General features: G+C 39.0%; 1 protein-coding gene across 5 annotated transcripts in view; it reads right to left on the minus strand.

The window, feature by feature from the left end:
- The window catches only part of BCLAF3 (BCLAF1 and THRAP3 family member 3), a 60607-nt gene that overhangs the window by 31358 nt on the left and 7987 nt on the right, over positions 1 to 21262 (minus strand). For all 5 annotated transcript variants that reach the window (XM_025997478.2, XM_025997476.2, XM_025997477.2 and 2 more), the window contains exons 3-5: positions 9581 to 9655; positions 5828 to 6397; positions 4784 to 5449 (exon numbers count right to left, since the gene is read on the minus strand). In XM_025997478.2, coding sequence (XP_025853263.1) covers positions 4784 to 5449; positions 5828 to 6397; positions 9581 to 9621 — 1277 coding nt within the window. In that variant the 5' untranslated portion in view covers positions 9622 to 9655. The remainder of the gene's footprint in view (positions 1 to 4783; positions 5450 to 5827; positions 6398 to 9580; positions 9656 to 21262) is intronic.

Genomic DNA, 21262 nt, shown 5'->3' on the forward strand with positions numbered 1-21262 from the left:
AGTGTTGTGAATAACTAGGAAAATATAAAAAGCCACATTAAACCTTAATTTCCTCTTATATACAGTTAAGATCCATCAAAAAACCCAACTGCATGGCAAAACAACAATTACAAAAAGCCCAAGAATAACCCAAACTAATGGATGATCCTCTGCCCTCTGGAAGCTTACAACAGAATCCACGCGAAACATATCAAGTTGTCCTTTTTCTCAGTTATCTCCTAAGAACAACATCTTATTGCTCAAAGAGCACTCTCCCAGTTATTCATTTGCTCCTGTCTTCCTCAAAAGACACTTAGCATTTCCAAAGCTGAGGGTAAAGGGTTAGGGAGAACTGCTATTCCCCTAATTCAGCATTTTTTTTTTCACAAAGTTCCTTGAACTGGCCTCTCCAACCCCAGTGCCCATCCAAGTCACCTCACAGAAAGAAGGCAGCAGCCAGAACTGAGCTTCCTGCCCTCTCTGATCAGCTATTCCTGTCAAACCAGGCTGGCAGTGTGGCAATGTCACCTTCACAGCCTCCTGTCCATCTATTCCGTTCACTGACCACTTGAAGCACAGCTCAAAGTTCCTGTGTGCGTTGTCTGCCTTTGTTAACCTATAAATATAAAATGTCTTTCATCTCATCTCCACATGTTTAAAACCTTTGAAGCCTAGTTCACATGTCAACAACTCCTAAAAGAAGCCTTCCCAGAATCCCCCACCTTGTGTATCACTCACTGTGCCATGGTATTAACACCATCGCCCTATTGTCTATTAGACCAGAGGAAAAGAAACCCGATCCTACGCCAATTTATAGTCCCAGGGTACCCTTACAGGCTGTCTCACACAAGGTGGGTCTTCAAAAAAATACTTGCTGAATGAAGAAATAATAAATGGAAAACAACTTAGACAATTTGAAATAACAGTTTTAGCTAAAAAGTTGACAGACTTCAAAATTCTAATTGAGGCCAATTTAAGTGTGTTTTTAAAAACTTTCTTGGCTTGCTTTTATTTTAAAATTATAACTTCATTTAGACCAATTTAAAATTTAAATATTTTATTTTTTATAATATGAAGTCTCAAATATATACAAAAGTTCAGAAAATCCTATGATGAGCCTGTCAACCCAGCTTCAACAGTTACCAACACATGGCCAATGGAAGCAAAGTTGTAAAGCCAGGAGGAGAAACTACAGGTTAATTTGGGCTCAAAAAGGCCCAAATTGGGCCTCTCCAAAATGGAGAGGTGGTCTGCCAATGTCAGAGTGCTCAGGGACCCAGTAGAAAACAAAAACTGATGTACCCCTACCCAAAACAGAATATTCATCTTCTTATGCTAGGTTCCCTAAGACATACTAGAGAAGCTAGGGTGAAAAATAGGAATGAAAGGGAAGCTTATCTCAATTGATTTTTGATTTTTAAAAACGTATATTAGAAATATTAGGGGGGAAAATCTTAGCTTTTTCTGATAATAAACAGTGAGGTAGCAGGTTTGTGTTATCACAAAAGTATCTCCACTCATGGCATATCACAGGTAGGTAAACTTGTGTCACTGGGTTACCTTCCTTCAATCCTATGGTTTTTCACATTGGTCCCCCACCCATGTGGCACCTCTTTCCTTAGAGCATCAGAGCTCTGATGTCTTCTAGGTCCCATCATCCACCTCATCCTCCTTCAGAATGGGGAAATAGCTGATGGGGGTAGGGAGGCCTTCCCTGTATCTTCTGGGGAGGGGGAGTAAGAGATAAAAGGATTATATGCATACGTGACTGATATGAACTTTAATATCAACTTTAATAGCCAACCTTCCCATCCTAGACACCTAGTACCAGCAGCCAGAGAGGTCAAAGGAGCCTCAGGTCCATCCATACCAGCTTATTCTCCAGAGAATGGCACCCCCTGCTATTCTCCAGAGAATGGCACCCCCTGCTCCTCTCTACATTTCCTTCCTAGCCTGAACAAGGTTCAGTCTCTCACCTACTTGCTCAACATTAAACCCAAACTCCCTTCATCTGCCCCAAAACTTCAAGATGTACACAGCAGTGTTTGGAATTCATAATAGCATTTGTAGAAATTTTCATATTATGACTCCGTAATTTACACTCTGAAACATATAATTATGACTTATAGGTAACTTCTACCTCTGATTATGCAGTTTCTGACAAAGTGGGTCACTAGAATATAGCTTTTGTTAACAGAAGTATTAACTATGCAGTGAACATTCAAGCAAGTGTCAATCTACTGCTGTTCTAGATACAAACTGGAATCTAGAAAAATCACTAGGCTAATCACATATGTCTTCAACTACAATGATAACTGGAAGAACATACACTGATATGTGATCAAAGCTAAGAAAGCAAATGAATGCATAAACAACCATCTCAGATTTTCAAAAAAATGGATAAACCCTCTAGATTTTAACCAACAAATAAATTTCTCTCCACTCTATGATTATTTTAATCTTTTCAAGCAGAGGAAAATCTAAGTTATGTTAATAGTTGAAAACATGACTCTGTTGAAGGCATTAACTGCCTTTGTTTTATGGATACTTCATCAGTCCATACATAATTAAATCCAATCCCACAAACCTCTTCTACAACTTAACCATTCATCAATAAATAATTATCATCAGAGAGATTTTGTCGACTATGCTTTATCATACTGTCAAGATGCATATATTTACAAAGTTATTTATTCTTCAGGTCTTTGAATAGGAAGGATTTGCAGTGATAGCTCTGCTACACAAGCCATCCTAAGGATCAAGTCATCCTAAGGTCTTTGTCAGGTAATTCAGACATGTGCTGACAGGTCATAAATTTCACAAAATTATAATTCATAAATTCAAAAGAAAAGATACAGCAGCTTCAACTTTGGGAAGCTTATTTTTGTGACACATAATGAAAATCAAGCTTCCATTTCTTAATATCTAATTATAAAATTAACCATGTTCAATATTTCTAATGAGATTACAATAAAATCCTTCAGAACTGATATTTTTTAAGATTCTTTAAAAGTGTTAAGCCAATTTATTTTTTAAACCAATTTATTAATCTCTTTTAAGTTAATTAATTAAAGAATTAAGTTAACTAATTTTTTTAACATCATTATTAAATATAGATGTATCATTACTTCTATTAAAAAATTCAAGATTCCTGTGATTTGATTGTATGCAATTTTGTCTCCAAAGGAAAAAATGTAAACAAAAATGAAATACTGAAGAATTTAAAGGGGAGGGTACTAATATCTATAATCCACTTTGAAATATATGGAAAAAATAAGATGGAATGATTGATGGATAAATGGACAGATACATGATTATGAAAGTAGAGTAAAATTTTCATTGTAGACCCTCAGTGGTAGGAATATAAGTATTTACCACACAGTTCTTTCAACTTTTCTGTGTATTTGGACATTTTCATAGTGTAATGTTCAAAAGAAAAAAGCTTGAGGGAACATCCTCAAAGTTGATGCTTACAGTAGGTTTTGTGCTCTTAAGGTTAAGAACTAGCAGGAAATATAATAGCACAAAATGATTTAAGGCTTATTATATGAAATAGAATATAAAATTATATAGTATTATGACAACCATGTATAGATATACACAGAAAAATAACAAAAGGAGCTGTACTAAGCTGTTAATAAAACTATCCTAGGGTAGTAGAATATTGGGTGATTCCCCCCCTCTATTTGTCCAGCTTTCTAGAACATTATCATATTTATAAATGCTTTCTGTGGACATATACATATGCATATTTTACAATATTTTTGTAAGTACATGACTGTAAGGGAAATACGAGGGAGAAGGACTGCCATATCTAACTTTAAGAAAAAATATACATATATTTAAAAAAAAAGAAAGAGAACCTGTGGGTTTACCTCCCTCCCTGTCATATTCTGACCTTAGATTTCGCTTAAAATTGTTTTTGATTGCAATACAAGTATGAATGAACTGTAAACATAAATGCATCAAATCACCACAGCCCATCACTTTATTTATTCAAATACTGGTAGTGTATTAAGGAAATGAACAGACTTAGCTGACATAGCCAACTGTAGTGCCTTATTATTTCCAGAATCCATAAACCGAGGTAATATGCATAACTGAACAAAGTATGCAAACCACTTTAGCAGAATATAACCTATTAAAACAGTAGCCTATTTTTTTTAAGAATCATTAAGAGCTAAAGTGAATGTCTTAAAAAAGGTCTCTTTCTAGACTCTAGCCTAATTTCCTCTACCTAGGAGAAGCTAGTTGGCTGAGCACCAATTGTTTTGAGATGGCAGCAGGAACCAAGTGAGGTTACCTGCCTCTTTGAGCCACAGGTGCTCTGACTTAGACAAGTCGCTTCATCTCTCAAGGCCTCGCTTTCTTCCTCTATAAAATCATGGCCAGTGAAGAGCCCTTCCAGATAAAAAATTCTCTGGATTTGAGGCAACAGGGAAAACAGGCTCTGAGAAACTGAGCAAGGAATGGCACCTTTAACTCCACCCAGCCTATCCCTGGTTACAGAAAATCTAGCAGCACAGAAACATAAATTCATGAAAAGAAACAACTCCAGAGAGTACCCTGCACCAAAAAAGTATCTTGAGATACTTAAGATGTGGAAACCAGTAGACATGAGATCACTCTGTATTACTAATCATGGGATTCATCCTCATTACAGGGCTTTTGTGAAAAAATCCAGGCAATCCCTCCCCACTCAATGGATTCTAAACACACCGTGAGTTCCAGTTTCAAAGTTTCAAATAAAGGTGGCAGAAACATATTTTTCTTAAATAGCACAAAGAAAAAACAAAAATAATACCTGGATGTATTTATTGTTTTCTTCGCATCTATTTTAACAGTAAGTGATTTCTTCTTAAGACTGGCAGATGAAGGTTTCACTTTGGAAAGTTTACTTTTATCAGCTTGGTTGCTGGAAGAGTTGCTCTCTTTTCTGCCACCCCCTTCTTTCTTTCTTTTCTCCTTCCGTTTGTTGCTGCAGGGTTTCGAGCCAACATCACTTTTACTTGAATGTGTAGAGGGAGTGCAGTCAGTGCAGTCTTTCTTAGATGATTTGGAAGGTTCTTTGGCTTGCCCACCTTCAGTCTCTCTCCCTCTTCCAACATTAAAACAAACGGACTGTCTATTTTCGGAGCCTTTTTGAGAACTGGATTTTCTATCTTCCTCCTTAGAGTGCTTCTGCGTTCTTCCATCAGAAATGTCCTGGTCCCCACCTGAGGCCTTACGACGTTTGTGGCGATAGTCACAGGATACCCTGGTTGCTGAACTGGTCTCTGGAGGTTCCCTCTGAGTATGTCGATGAGATGGTCCAAGGTTCCGCTGCTCCTTCTTCTCTTGGTAAGATGGAAGAGAATGCCCGAACTTCCACTGTGGGTTCCTGGCAGGCTCTCTGTTTTCATACCTCTCCACATCTTTGGGTCTTTTTGATGTGTGACTGTATTTTCTGAAAGCACGATCCTCAGGATACCTGTTTTGACATAAAGCAGTTTACACTTGCACTAGAGAGAAGAAAGTAAGAATTTATATGTGTGGAATGTTGGGCAGCATGGCTTTAAATGCAGTGGCCAGTTAACTATAATCCCTCAAGCCAATTCATAGAGGCACAAGGTAGCAAAAGAGGAAAATACCATCTTTTGTTACAATTCTAGCCATTAACATGACTTACTCTAAAAAGAAATACTTCACTACTACCAGTAGACCATAATTACATTATATGCTTTTTATCTTTTTAGACAAAAGCTTTTCAAGGTGGTTCTCTTCAACCATAAAGTTGAAGTAAACAGTAAACAGACTTTTTCACTTGAGGCTTTATACAAAATTACCCAGGTTTAATGTTTTCTTATACCTCTTCTGAAAAGAGCTCCTTTTCTCACAGTCTTCAGAACCTCTTCTAGGTGACTGAGGATGGTTTTCGTCCTGTATCCTCTGGTGCCTCAACTTGTCTTCATGCCACTTTCCTTCGAACCTAAAAGAATCTGCCGCTGATCTCTGAGTCGGTTTCCCTCCTTTTCCACTTCCTCTGACTCTGCTGTGGTCATCAGGAATATACCTTCCTTGTACTTTCTGGGGATAACAATTCCTCTGGTGCTCTTTGTAGGGTACGCTTCCTGAGTATTTGGGGGTATAGTGAGATCTTCTGTTACCATCCCCTCTTCCTGGTGAGTATACTCGGTAAGGCTTATAAGAATAAACATTTTCTAAAGAGTTTCTTCTTAGGTTTGGGGAAGGTGATCTATGTTCATAAGATCGGTAATGTGTATTTCCACGAGAAGGAATCCTTGATTTACTCTGTCCATGTTTCTGACTCTCCATTCGCCAAGTCATGGGTCTTTTTGGATCCTTCCTATAGTCACAGCCATAATGAGAATGTCTTTGCTTGTAGTGTTCAGAATTTCTAGGTACTGGTGATAAAGACCTATGTAAACAAATGAAAAAGTTCAGTCCATTTAAAGACAATAAACTAGGTTTGCCCTAATATGAACTAACTAAATAAGACATTTGCTTTCCACTGCTTCTCCCACTCAAATTAAATTCAACAATTTGCTATATCTGTATTCTAAATTGTTCATTTGGGTGTCTGATTACTGTTCTGGCCAATTCAACAAGCATACTTTTCCATCTGAATTAATGTATCCCACGTGCGTATCAAAATGGGCTAAGCACACCCATCCTGCTAGAGGAGGGCCAGCTTAGGTACACAGCAAGATGCATTTTAGAAGACTGCTGACAGCAAAGTCTGGGCAAAAGAGCCAATCAACAAAAGCCTGTGTCAGGTTCAACAGCCAGGTAAGAAACAAACAACAGGAGGGCTAGAGTCATACAAATAAATGTATAGGAGAGTCTCTGGCAAATGGAACATAACCTATGAAATCAAATTAGATTCTAAGAGTTTATGATGTCACAATAAACCCAATCTCAGACTGAAGATTGACCCCGCAGTTTCCCCAAGTACTAAGGCTATCTCAAGGAGCAAAAAACTACATACTTCGTGTGTGGAATGGGAGGGAAAGAGGGCATTAAGGCTTGAATCTCATACTTAGTTCCTCCATAAATACTACTAAGATAGATAAATTGCTTCTTTCCCAGACCTATTCACTTACATGTGCTGTTGAAATAGAGCTTATAACATTGGTGAATGTGGGCTTTAATGCAGCCATCATGTTCCCCAGGGACAGCATATCTTTTCTGTAACTACCTTCCCCAATACCTCAGCATTGCCAACATCAAGATTTCATTCCCATGGAGGAGGAAGAAGGCTCCTGTAGCCAGGGAAACAAGTCTGAGTTGCCTGGACTTCAAGAGCAGAGAGAAGAGCACTACTACCCAGAACACAATAAAGTTCAATTTTGCACCTGCACCTCCCACCTAACCTGTCCAATTTCCCAATCTCCTCCCTGGGGGCTTATAGTCTTCTAATCAATGAGGCAGCTACCCTTGCAGCTTTTGTTACTGCACACTTTCAGAAGCTGCCAGGGAATTGGAGCAACCATGAGTCAGACCCTTTCCATTTGGTGACACATCTGTGTGTCCTCCCCACAAGAAAGGAGGCAGATTTATCTTCCTCATGTACATACTGGGATTTATATACTAGTCTTGGCAATATCTCCCTCTGGAGTCACCAAACTAGACATACTAGCAAGTGCATTATTTAGCTTAAGAAGGAACTCTGTCATCCATCCTCATCACAGGGAGGAGCAGGTAGAGCCTCTGAGGACTTTCTAGAAGAGTGCATCTCTTCTATCACTAAGGAGAAAAACTGGCAGGGAGAGACAGGTCTCCAGACTGGATGAAATACTCAGCCCCTTACTTTAGTCCTTATCTCATAATGAGTACTGCTTTGTTATTATATTTCATATCAGGGGCTTTATTGTATAAAACTCCAGTCTTTTTTTTTAAACCCCAGTCTTTTGAAGGAGATTGCTGGAATGGTTACTATCATTTTCAATTCTCCTGAAGAAACAAAAGAGATCTGAGGAGTCTGTTGGGAGGCAATCCTCCCTGGGTCTCTTGCATTCTGCATTGGTAAGCAGAGGCACTGAGAGCTTTTGTTCCAAGGCACCACAGCCTGGGAAGACAGAGATAGGGCCTCCCTCAGGGAAAGAGGGCCAATTTGTTTGCTATCCAGGATATGTCTGCTCTAAGGCCAAGGCTGGGTGGGTTTGCTTGTAGCTCCTGATGAAGCTTGGGTTACTCAGCTGTGTGGTCACCTCAGTGCTTTGCTCTGCAGCACCCACTCTCAGAAGACTCAGGAGTCAGGGCAACACAGGAACACAACGCTCAGGGTGCCTGCTGTACCATGAGTATAATAAAGGCCTTTGTCTCTGACCCAGGAGTGCCTTGTGGCAGGCTAATGTGTTAGTTTGCAAGTAAAGTAAAATATCAGACGCTGTACAGTTTTTGACAAAGAGTTCTAAGAAGGAATCTAGAAATCAGGTACTAAGCTTGGCAAGTCTTCTGTGTTTCTTCATCAGCACCTATCACAAAAGGGTGAAACAAAACAACCTCTGTGATGCCCTCCATATTAAAATTACCCATTTGTTTACATTCCCTTTTCTTCCTGAAGCTCCTTCCTGTTACAATTTGGTCTTGCAAATTACAAAATGAAAATTGTTAACAAAATGATTGATTAATCACTGTAGAACCATAATGAACAATGGCCAAGTTGTATTAACATGAGAAGTTTTGGTCTGCTTTTTATGTATGTAATTATGGTCCTTTTTAAAGTCCTAGAATATACTAGTCACTTTCATAGCTCCGTGCCTTTGCTCCTATTGCCCTCCCTTAACTGGAATACTTTTCTTCTTTGTTTCTGCCTTTAGAAATTCTATCCATCCTTAAATGGCCAGCTAAAATTTCATCTCTTCTTGGAAGGCTTTCTTAGCATCCCACTTTTCCCTCCATAAAAGCAGAATTATTCTTTCTCTGTGGACCCAGAATACTTTGTCCCAGTCAGTAGCACTGTACTTAACCCACGGTATCATAGCTGACTGTGGTGCCAATCTCCCAGCCAGTCTGCATGCTTGCTGAGGCCCCAGAAGACATCATATTGCCTTTGTAGCCCCAGAGCCTACAGCAGGTATACAATAAATACTGGCTGAACTGTTCCAATCTAATTATGTGTATATACTATTGATACTGCCAACAAGGAAAGAAGAAAGTTGAACTACAAATGAATTACTCAAAACTCTATTATTCTGCCATGAAGAAGAAGAAAGAGGTAACTCCTGATTTTCTAATTTTCCAATTTTTTCTAATTTTCCAATTTTTTCAAAGATAATGATTATGAAAAAAAACACAGAAGAGTACTAAACTACTTACTGATGCAAAAAAAAGTAACACTCAAAGATGTTTCTCACTCTCCCTTGCTGTGGCCACTGCATTTCTTTTTATTATGGATTAAGTCAAGCTGCCAGCCATAATTAAAGCAAGCTGCCAGTTTTCAGAATCTAGAAATACAACCTCTATTACTGTAAAATACCTACTGTGAATAACAGGTCCCATGAACTTATTAAAATAGGTTTTCAACAGTACCAGTGGACTTGAAAATCAAAGCACATCCCAAACCCAAGCTTCCTCTGCTAAACTAAGAACTGCTCACCTGTGCTTCCACCTGGGGGATCGAGATCGTGACCGTGCCATCTTTTGACACTTGAGCCACTATCCACTTTTTACACTGCAAAGAAAAACAGTATTAGGCAAGTTTACAGAAAGAGCCTGCAATCTGCTGTAAAAGCAGTAAATACCACCGACAAAAAATTATTGAAGGTCCCTGTGTTCAGTTCCCTCATCTGTAAAATGGGGGTGATAATAATAGGACTCACCTTATTGGAATGTTGTGAGAATAAAATGAATTAAATCAGGGGGCAGCAATCCTGTCCTATAAAGGGCCAGACAGTAACTACTTTAGGCTTTGTGGGCCATAGAAGGTCTTTACTGCATCTTCTTTTTAAAAAAACTCTTTAAAAATATTAAACCATTCTTAGCTCAAGGGTCACACAAAAACAGGCCCCAAAGGCCAAATACACTGCAGTGGGATGATCCCTGAGTTGTCATGAAAAGAATTTAGAATGGTGCCTGGCACATAGCAACTGCTAAATAAGTGTTCCAAAAATAGGAAATCCCTACCCAGAACTCTTTTACATCTGAGCCACTACTATTTTCCTGCTTTCACCATGTACATAAACACTTCATATAATCACAGTCAAAATGTTTAGGGATACCTGATGATACATCCTGCTTTTTAAAATTCTGGATAATAAGAATTACAATACCTAATTACAGTACTAAATTGCTACCTACCTTCCACCAGATAAATATACCAAAACTTGATTAAGTATGATTAAACATTTAGTTTGCTTTTGATTTTTTTGGTAAAACAAATAATGGCAAATAAATACACTTTTAAAGTTATGTAAACTTGATTTTTAAATATTAAGCTTGTGCTATCTCTCTCAAATAAAATCTTTTAAAATAATAAAATATATTTTTAAAAGATTTTATTTATTCATGACAGACACAGAGAGAGAAGCAGAGACACAGAGGGAGAAGCAGGCTCCCTGTAGTGAGCCCAATGCTGGACTCAATCCCAGGACCCCTGGATCACGACCTGAGCTGAAGGCATTCAACCACTGAGCCACCTAGGTGTCGTATAAAATATAATATTAAGTCTTCAAAAGAAGCTGATAGTTTTAGGAACTAAATTTTTTAAACATGGGACTATGGCATAATCTTCTATACTAGTTATTATTTACATTTCAGTAATCCTCCTTAGTTCTGATACTGTAATTAAGTAGTTCCCAACTTATTGGCCCCAAACTACTGATGGCTTTCAAAATTATTTCCATGGATCCATGAAATAATACATGGAGCCACCATGCACAGACTATGGAATAACTATGTGTCTCATATATTATAACCTCTATTTTGTAAATTTCTGAAGATTGTGTGGTCATTGTTAAAAATATAAATGGCTTCTTGTTACTATGTAGTTTTTCCATTAATACAAAAAGCATAACTATTATTATGTGGACACTTGTTTAAAAAGTGAGTCCTCATAGTAAACATTTGCAAACTATTGTTGTAATGAATTTTAGAAGTAAAAGTATATAAGGTTAAAGGACTTGAACCACAATGCTCATCAGAAGGACATTCAATTCAATTATTTATACAGTGCCTCTTTCCAAAAAGAAACTGAGGTTAGTAAGAACAATTAGTTCAGAGGAACTGTGAAATTAAGACACTAAAGGGGAGAATTATCTAATTATTATTATTATTTTTAAAGATTTTATTTATTCATGAGAGCCACAGAGAGAGAGAGAGAGAATGAGGCGGAGACACAGGCAGAGGGAGAAGCAGGCTCCATGCAGGGAGCCTGACGTGGGACTCAATCCTGGGACTCCAGGATCATGCCCTGGCCTGAAGGCGGCGCTAAACCGATGAGCCACCCGGGCTGTCCAAGAATTCTCTAATTAAAACAGGATGCCTGGGTGGCTCGGTCAGTTGGGTGTGTCTGCCTTTGGCTCAGGTCATGATCCCAGAGTACCCAAGTCCTTGATGGAGCCCCATGTCGGGCTTCCTGCTCAGAGGGGAGTCTGCTTCTCCTGCTCCCTCTGCTCCTCCCCTGATCATGCTCAAGCTCTCTCTCTCCCTCTCTCAACTTTTCTCTCAAATACATATATAAAATCTTTAAATATATATATATTATAATTTTTTGGGTGGGTTTGCTTGTAGCCCCTGATGAGGCTTGGGTTCCTCAGCTATGTGGTCACCTCTGCGCTTTGCTCTGCAGCACCCACTCAGAAGACTCAGGAGTCAGGGCAACACAGGAATACAACGTTCAGGGTGTCTGTTGTACCATGAATATAATAAAGGCCTTTGTCTCTGACCCAGGAGTGCCTTGTGGTAGACTAATGTGTTAGTTTGCAAGTAAAGTAAAATATCACTGAGACACCCAGTGGCCCATTTTTTTAGGCACCCCTAAAAAATCTTTTAAAAATACAATCAAGGGGCACCTGGGTGTTCAGTGGTTGAGCGTCTGCCTTCAGCTCAGGGCATGATTCCAGGGTCCGGGGATCTAGTCTCACATTGGGCTCCCCACAGGGAGCCTGCTTCTCCCTCTGCCTTTGTCTCTGCCTCTCTCTCTCTCTCTCTCTGTCTCTCATGAATAAATAAATACTTTGAAAAAATAAAAAACAATTAAAATGCATTCCTTCAACAAAATTACTAAGTAATTATTTGCCAGCCAAATAATTATTTGTTCTGGGGATGCAGCAATGAACAGAAATAGGGAAAAATTCCTATCTTCTGGAGTTTAGATTCTACCGAGGGACTTTATAACATAACTAAAGAAGCTTTGGATATCAGTTTGTACCTGTGAAACTGAATAAAAATAAAAATCCCAAGGTTGGTGAAGGGGGATGACACCAAGTACTGCTGCTGCTGATGAAAAAGCATATTTTTTCTAGAGGAATTTTTTCCACTATTAATTTTTAAGTAAGCTATATGCCCAACATATGCCCAACATAGCGCTTGAACTCATGACCCCAAGATCAGGAGTTGCATGCTCTACTGCTTGAGCCAGCCAGGTGCCCCTTCATTTTATTTTTTTTGAAAAACAGATTTTTAAAGATATAATTCACATACCATACAATTCACTCATTTTAAGGGTACAATTCAGTGTCTTTTAGTATATTTACAGAGATGTACAACCAATTACCACAATCTAATTTTAAAACACTTTAAATCTCTTTAAAAGAAACCCCATTAGCAGTTGTTCCCCATTCCATCCCTCCTTTGATTAGCCCCTGGCAACCACTAATCTTTCTTTTTTCTATGGGTTTGCCTAGTCTGGACCTTTCACATAAATGGACTCATACAATATGTATTTTGTGACTGTTTTCTTTCCCTTGCCATAATGTTTTCAAGGGTCATCTCTGTTTTACCATGTATCAGTACTTCATTCTTTTTATGGCTGCATAACATTCCACTGTATGGATATACCACCTTTAATTTATGTCCTCTCTCAGTGGACATTTGGGTTATTTCTATAGTTTTGGTTATTATTAATAATGCTGCTATGAACATTTGTGTATCCGTTTTTGTGTGGACCCATGTTTCTATTTCTCTTGGGTATATACCTAGGAGTGGAATTGCTGGGTCATATGATAACTCTATATTTAACTATTATTATTATTATTATTATTATTATTATTATTAAGTAGGCACCACACCCAGCATGGAGCCCAATGTGGGGCTTGAACTCACAACCCTGATATCAAGACTTTAGCTGAAATCAAGAGTCAGAGGCTTACCTGACTGAGCCACCCAGGTGCCCCTATGTTTAATTTTTAGAGACTGTCAAACTTATCCAAGGTAGCTACATTATTTTACATTCCCACCAGCAATGTATGAGCATTCTAATTTTTCCACATCCTCACCAACACTTGCTATTGTCTGTCTTTCTGATTAAAGCCATTCTAGTGGAGGTGAAATGGTACTTCATGGTTTTGATTTGCATTTCCCTAATGATGGGTAATCTTGAAATATGTAAGAAATTATGAAACTAATCATGCCTACTTTCTTTAAACCTAATAATTTCAGTTTAAACTTATTACTCTATGGTATGCATGGGTGGTTCAGCGGTTGAGCATCTGCCTTTGGCTCAGGGCATGATCCTGGAATCGAGTCCCACATCAGGCTCTTCGCAAGGAGCCTGCTTCTCCCTCTGCCTATGTCTCTGTCTCTCTCTGTGTGTCTCTCATGAATAAGTAAATAAAATCTTTAAAAAAATAAATAAACTTATTACTCTAAGACAATAATCTAAAAAGAAAAAATCAGCTATATATACTAAGGTGTTTAATATTAGCTTTATTTATAATAGGAAAGGAAATAAAAACCACCCAAACTAATTATAACCTTAGCCCAGGAATCAATAAAAGATTAAACGAATTTTTTAAAGATTTATTTATTTATTTATTCATGAGAGACACAGACTGAGGGACAGAGGCAGAAACACAGGCAGAGGGAGAAGTAGGCTCCTCACAGGCAGCCCAATGCGGGACCCAATTCTAGATCCTGGGATCACTACCCAAGCCAAAGGCAGGCGCCCAACCACTGAGCCACCCAGGTGTCCCAGATTAAACGAATTTATTAAACCTGTCCCAGATTTTATTTATTTATTCATGAGAGACAGAGAGAGAGAGAGAGAGGGAGGGAGAGAGGGAGAGAGAGAGACGGAGGCAGAGACACAGGCAGAGGGAGAAGCAGGCTCCATGCAGGGAGCCTGATGTGGGACTCGGTCCCAGGTCTCCAGGATCACACCCTGGGCTGAAGGCAGGTGCTAAACCGCTGAGCCACTGGGGCTGCCCAGATTAAACAAATTTAAAACACATATATCCAGGGGTGCCTGTGTGGCTCAGTCAGTTAAGTGTCCAAGCAACTCCTGGTTTGGGTTTGGGTCATGATCTCAGGTTCCTGGGATGGAGCCCTGCAGGCTCCCACTCAGCAGGGAGTCTGCTTCTCCCTCTCCCCCTACCCCTGCTCATGCTTGCTCTCTCTCTGTCTCTCAAATAAATAAAAGCCTTAAAAAAACCCCACATATATCTAGTCACTTCCTATCTTCCTCCAAGCCTTATGTATGTCTTTTTCTCCACATAACCTACTAGTTTACCATACCACACTACTTGATTTTCCCTGATCAGGCCATGCTCTCACTATAACATAGATGGCCTTTCCTCACTCTACTTGACAAATCTCTATTCTTTCAGGACTGTCTGACCATTATCTCCCCTGGGATTCTTTCCTTGACTTTCTTATTTTCCCCAAGTTTCTTCTTGGGAATTCTGGGTTTATTTTGAGATTATTTGAATACATTGTAAATATTTGTTTAAATAACTCTATTTGCTTCAAGAAGCAAAAGACTCCATACAACATATCACAGAACACAAAACACTAATGATCTATGGACATGTGGGATATTCAATCTCATCAGTAAATGAGTAAACACAAATTAAGATCATAACCATTCCACATCCACAATACTGACAAAAAAAATCAAAGTTGCACATTCTGGAGTGCTGGTGAGGATGTGGAACAATAGGGACTCTCATACACTGCTAAGAAAGTATACATGAGTATTAACCAGTTTGGAAGTTGACAGTACCCATTTAAAGTTGAACACGCTCATATCCCATAGCCCAGCAATTCCACTCTGCAAAAGACTTTAGAATAGTGGCCCTCAAACTTCAGTGTGCAACAGAATCACCTGAAAGGCTTGTTAAAACACAGATTGCTAGACCCTACCCCAAAGGTGGGCCTTACTTCTAGCAAGTGCCCTAGTGATATGGATGCTATTGGTCCAAGGAATACAGAACTACTGCCTTAAAGGAAAAGGTGAAGGTCCCCTGGGAGAAAATAAGATTTACTATGTGATTAAAAAAAGTATTACTCAAAACATTTCCCTTTGATAATATTAAAATTAGCTTTATTAAATTCAAACTATTCACTTGAAAATGGGTGAATTTTATTGCATATAAATTATACCTCAAAGCTATAAAAAAGTTTGCTTTGGGGTGATGAAAACACTCTGAAATTAGATCAGATATTATGAAGATGTTGCACAACTCTATGAACATACTAAAGCCCATTGAATTGCATACTTTAAACCTGTAAGTTACATCTCAATAAAACTTTTTTTAAAAGTTAACCCTGGGGATCCCTGGGTGGCCCACCGGTTTAGCGCCTGCCTTTGGCCCAGGGCGCGATCCTGGAGACCCGGGATCAAATCCCACGTCGGGCTCCCGGTGCATGGAGCCTGCTTCTCTCTCTCTCTTTCTCTCTCTCTGTGACTATCATAAATTAAAAAAATTTAAAAAAATAAAAAATAAAAAAATAAAAGTTAACCCTGGGGACTCCTGGGTGGCTCAGCGGTTTGGCACCTGCCTTCGGCCCAGGGCATCATCCTGGAGTCCTGGGATCGAGTCCCATATTGGGCTCCCTGCGTGCAGCTTGCTTCTCCCTCTGCCTATGTCTCTGCCTTCTCTCTCTCTGTGTCTCTCATGAGTAAATAAATAAATAAAATCTTTTTTTAAAAAGTTAACTTGGGATCCCTGGGTGGCGCAGCGGTTTGGCGCCTGCCTTTGGCCCAGGGTGCGATCCTGGAGACCCGGGATCGAATCCCACGTCGGGTTCCCGGTGCATGGAGCCTGCTTCTCCCTCTGCCTGTGTCTCTGCCTCTCTCTCTCTCTCTGTGTGACTATCATAAATAAATTAAAAAAACAAAAACAAAAACAAAAAATAAAAAAGTTAACTCTGTTTGCAATTGCTTAGTGCACATCAGCTAGTAATTAAAAGTACTGGCTCAGTGGCTTAATGGATAAGGGAGAAGGAGAGTTCATTTATAAAAACAGAGTAAAAACCTAACAATGGTTTTTACATTTTAAAGGGTTAAAAAAAAAATGAAGATGAAGAAGAAGGAAAAGAAGAATATGTAGTAGAGGCTGTCTGTGAAGCACAAAGCCTAAAATACTATCTGGTCCTTTACAGAAGTTTGTCAATCTCTGATTTAAACTAATTTATTTGTGACTAGTAAAATTAATCAAAGGAATTATCTTCAGGACACAGAGAGAGAGAAAAGACTGAAACACCAGCAGAGTTTGTGACCAGAGAGAAGAAGATGTCAATAATAGTAGATAAACTGGATATGCTGCTACTTCAAAGGGAATGTACAGGACCAGGGGTAGTGAATGAATCTATCACCCTTGAACACACAAAGATGACTGGACAGCAGGCACCTTCACTCCCAGAAAGATGCTGAAGAGGATGCTAGTGCCAAAAGAGGCCATCTCTACCAGGATAGCACTGGACACATCCCCTGACTCAAGTGAAAGACCCAGCTCCAGTGATTCTCTTCTTCCTCCCGCAACATTTCCCTCTCTTCAGTAGATCCTTCCCATCACTTTACAACCTACCTCCTGGGAAGCTCCCAAATCTCTAGAACCATACCCTCCTGGGGCTACCACCTTCTCTCTGCATTTTTTTTCTCTCTCCATTTTTAAAAAAGATTTTATTTATTTATTCATGAGAGACACAGAGAGAGAGAGGCAGAGACATAGGAGAGAGAGAAGCAGGCTCCCTGCAGGGAGCCTGATGTGACTTGATCCCAGGACCCGGATCATGACCTGAGCCAACATGACCTGAGCCAAAGACAGACGCTCAACTGCTGAGCCACCCAGGTGCCCCATTCTTTCTCCATTTATAATCAAATTCCTCAAGGGGTTGCCTTTCATAATCATTCTCTCTGATTCCTCTCCTATTCTTGCTTGGCCCCACATCAATATGGCCTTCAATCCACCACTACACCAAACTGCTCTAGTCAAGATCATTAATCAAATCTGTCACTAAATCCAATGGTTATTTCTCCTCCTTACCCTGGACCCACCAGTAGCACTTGTCAGTCGATCATACCTTCCTTCTAGAAACATTTTCTTCACTTGAATTACAGAATACTACATTTTCCTGGTTTTCCTCCTACCTCTAACAATTCCTTCTGTCTCCTTTGCTGGTTTCTCATCTCCCCCTTCACCACTCTGACCCTAAAATAGTGAACCCAGTCATCCTCTAGTGACTTCAGTCTTTAGACCTCTCATTGTCTATACTCTTTCCCCAGTCTACACTCTCATTTAGTCTCATGGCTTTAAATAATCATTATAAACTAACAATCCCCAAATTTGTATCTTCAGCCCTCACCTATCTTCTGTACTGCAGTCTTACATATCAAAACAACCTACTGGATGCTGCAAACATGTCCAAGAGCAAACTCCTGACCTCCCTCCAAATTCTGCTCCTCTTATGGTCTCTGCCCCACCTCAGTAAATGGCAGCTCTATCCTTTTAGTTTACAATAAAAAGGAAACATAAATGTCGAATAAACATGAAAAGATAATCAACCATACCTAATCAGGAAGATAAAACAATAAGATACTATTTCATACTCACAAGATTTGCAAAATGTCTAAAGTATAATGATTTCCATGTGTTTATAAGAAAGTTAAAAAAGGGGGACACCTGGGTGGTTCAGTGGATCAGCATCTGCTTTCGGCTCAGGGCATGACCCCAGAGTTCTGGGATCAAGTCCAGCATTGGGCTCCTTGCATGGAGCCTGCTTCTCCTCCCTCTGCCTATGCCTGTGCCTGTGCCTGTGCCTCTATGTGTCTCAAATAAATAAATAAATAAATAAATAAATAAATAAATAAATAAATTCTTTAAAAAAAAAAAAGAAAGTTAAAAAAGAGAATTCCTCAACTGAGGAAAATTCCTCACCTAAAAACCAGGAAGCAGAAGAAAACTCTAAGTCTATATTTCCAGCAGAATTAAATATATTCAAATGCATTTAAGGATATATATTTTTATTTATTTTTTATTTTTTTTGTTAAGGATATATATTTTTAAAAGCTCACCTTGAATCAGAAATTTAAAAACTAAGGACAAAAACAAATAAAAAACAAAGTGAAATGACAGAAAAAAAGTTAACTGAACTCAGAAAGAAATAGGAGGAAAAAACCTAAATTATCTCAGAAGTGAAGATAAATTACAAGGTGTCCAAAGAATAAACTCAAATGAAAATTTACTAAGGGACATCAAAGAAAAGCAGGAAAACAACCCTCCAAAATGAAAATGACAATGAATGAGTGAGTGAGTGTGTGAGACAGAGATTGAGTCAGAGAGAAAGTAGAACTAAAAGACAGGTAAAGAAGGAATAATATTTGTATTAATGTAGTCTCTGAGAAGAAAAAACAAACAATGGAAATAAACTAACATTTAAACTAAAATTCAAGAAAACTTTTCAGGGGCACCTGGGTAGTTCAGTCACTTAAGTGTCTGACTTTCGATATTGGCTCAGATCACAATCTCTGGGTCATGAGATTGAGCCTCTCAATCTCTCTTCCTCTCCTTCTGCCCCTCCCCCACTGCTCATGCTCCGCCCCCCCCCCCCAAAAAAAGAAAGAAAGAAAAAGAAAACTTTCCAGAAATGGAAAAATACTTGAATCTATACAATGAAGGGCTCACCAGATACCTGAGAAAATTAACCTAAAATAATCAACTCTGAAACATAGCCTAGTAAAAACTATTTGATTTCAAAGTTCAGATAATAAAATCGTCTAGATGCCTGAGTGGCTCAGTCTGTTAAGCGTCTGACTCTTGGTTTTGGCTCAAGTTATGAGCTCAGGGTCACGAGATCAAGCCCTGCGTAGGGCTCTGTGCTGGGTGTGGAGGCTGCTTGAGATTCTCTCTCTCTCTCTCTCTCTCAAATAAATAAATAAACAAAATCTTTTTAAAAAGATAAAATACTCAACACCTCTGGGTAAAAAGAATAAATAACTTATAAATCCAAACAAGTCAGACTAGCATCAGATATTTCAAAACTAATATATAAAGCAAGGCAACAATGGATCACCATTTAAATTTAAAAATAAAATAAAATCAATGAAAGTAAGTGTGAACCAAAGATTTTATATCAGTCAAGCTATCCTTCAAATATCAAGACTAAAGAAAAAAAAACAGTTTTTAGTATACAAGAACATAGGGAGTTCCTGCACTTAATTAGCCCTTTCTGAGAAATCTACTAGATAGAGGATGAGCTACATCCAACCAAATTATGAGTGAGAAAATATCAGTAAAGGACCAATAGTGGGATGCCTGGGTCACTCATTGGTTGAGCGGCTGCCTTTGGCTCAGGGTGTGATCCTGGGGTCCTGAGACTGAGTCCTACATCGCGCTCCCTGTGGGGAGCCTGTTTCTCCCTCTGCCTATGTCTCTGTATCTCTCTCTGTGTCTCTAATGAATAAATAAATAAAATCTTAAAAAAAAACAAGGTCCAATGGTGAGCATTAAAAATATGTAAATGTACATATAAACCATTAAAATAAAGAGGGGGATGAAGATGAAAGACCAATGTAAAATTGTGGCACACTGTGACAAAGTAGAAAAACTACAACTAAAAAATGGGAGAAGAGACATGAAAAGAAAATAGTGGTAAAAATTAAATGTTGTATAGTCAATAGATGGGTTTAGAGGATACTAAGGGAGGAAACCTAATAAATCAGATATTAAGAGATTATACAGGGACACCTGGGTGGCTTAGCAGTTGAGCGTCCACCTTCAGCTCAGGGTTTGATCCCAGAATCTGGGACTGAGTCCCACCTGGGCTCCCTGCGGGGAGCCTGCTTTTCCCTCTACCTATGTCTCTGCCCCCCTCTCTCTGTCTCTCTCATGAATAAATAAATCTTAAAAAAAAAAGAGGTTATACAAATCAACACACAGTGCTGGGACAACTGGACATTCACAAGCAAAACAATGAAGTTCAACTCTACCTCACATCATATACAAAAATTAAATGAAAATGGATCAAAGACCTAAATGTGAGAGCTAAAAAAACTATAAGAGGAACATAAAGTAAATAATAATTTTTGTGACCTTGGGTCAGATATTACTTTATTTTTTTAAAAGATTTATTTATTTATCTATGAGAGAGAGAGAGACAGGCAGAGACACAGGAGGAGGGAGAAGCAGGCTCCATGCCAGGAGCCCGACCTGGGACTCAATCCCGGGACTCCAGGATCATGCCCTGGGCCAAAGGCAGGTGCTAAATTGCTGAGCCACCCAGGGATCCCCCCACCTTTTAAAAGATAGATAGATAGATAGACTGATTGATTGATTGATTATTTATTTATTTATTTAGACAGAGAGAGAGAGAGAGAGAGAGAGAGACAGGCAGACAGACCCAGGAGGGAGAAGCAGGTTCCATGCTGGGAGCCCGTAGATATTACTTTAAAACACAGGCAATAGGGCAGCCCCGGTGGCTCAGCGGTTTAGCGTCGCCTTCAGCCAGGGCCTGATCCTGGAGACCCGGGATCGAATCCCGTGTTGGGCTCCCTGTGTGGAGCCTGCTTATCCCTCTGCCTGTGTCTCTGCTGCTCTCTCTCTACCTGTGTCTCTTAAAATAAATAAATAAATAAATAAATAAATAAATAAATAAATAAATAAATAAATAATTATTTTTTAAAAAACACAGGCAATAGGAGGAAAAAATAGATAAATCAGGTGTCATCAAAAATTAAAATGTTTACACTGTAAAGGGTACTATCAAAAAGCAAAAAAACCCACAGAATGGGAGAAATTTTTTTGCAAATCATATCTGATAAAGGATTGTATCTAGAACATACAAAAAAACCTCTTACAGGGATCACTGGGTGGCGCAGTGGTTTAGCGCCTGCCTTTGGCCC

This window comes from Vulpes vulpes, chromosome X, assembly GCF_048418805.1.
Source record: "Vulpes vulpes isolate BD-2025 chromosome X, VulVul3, whole genome shotgun sequence".
NCBI lineage: Eukaryota > Metazoa > Chordata > Mammalia > Carnivora > Canidae > Vulpes > Vulpes vulpes.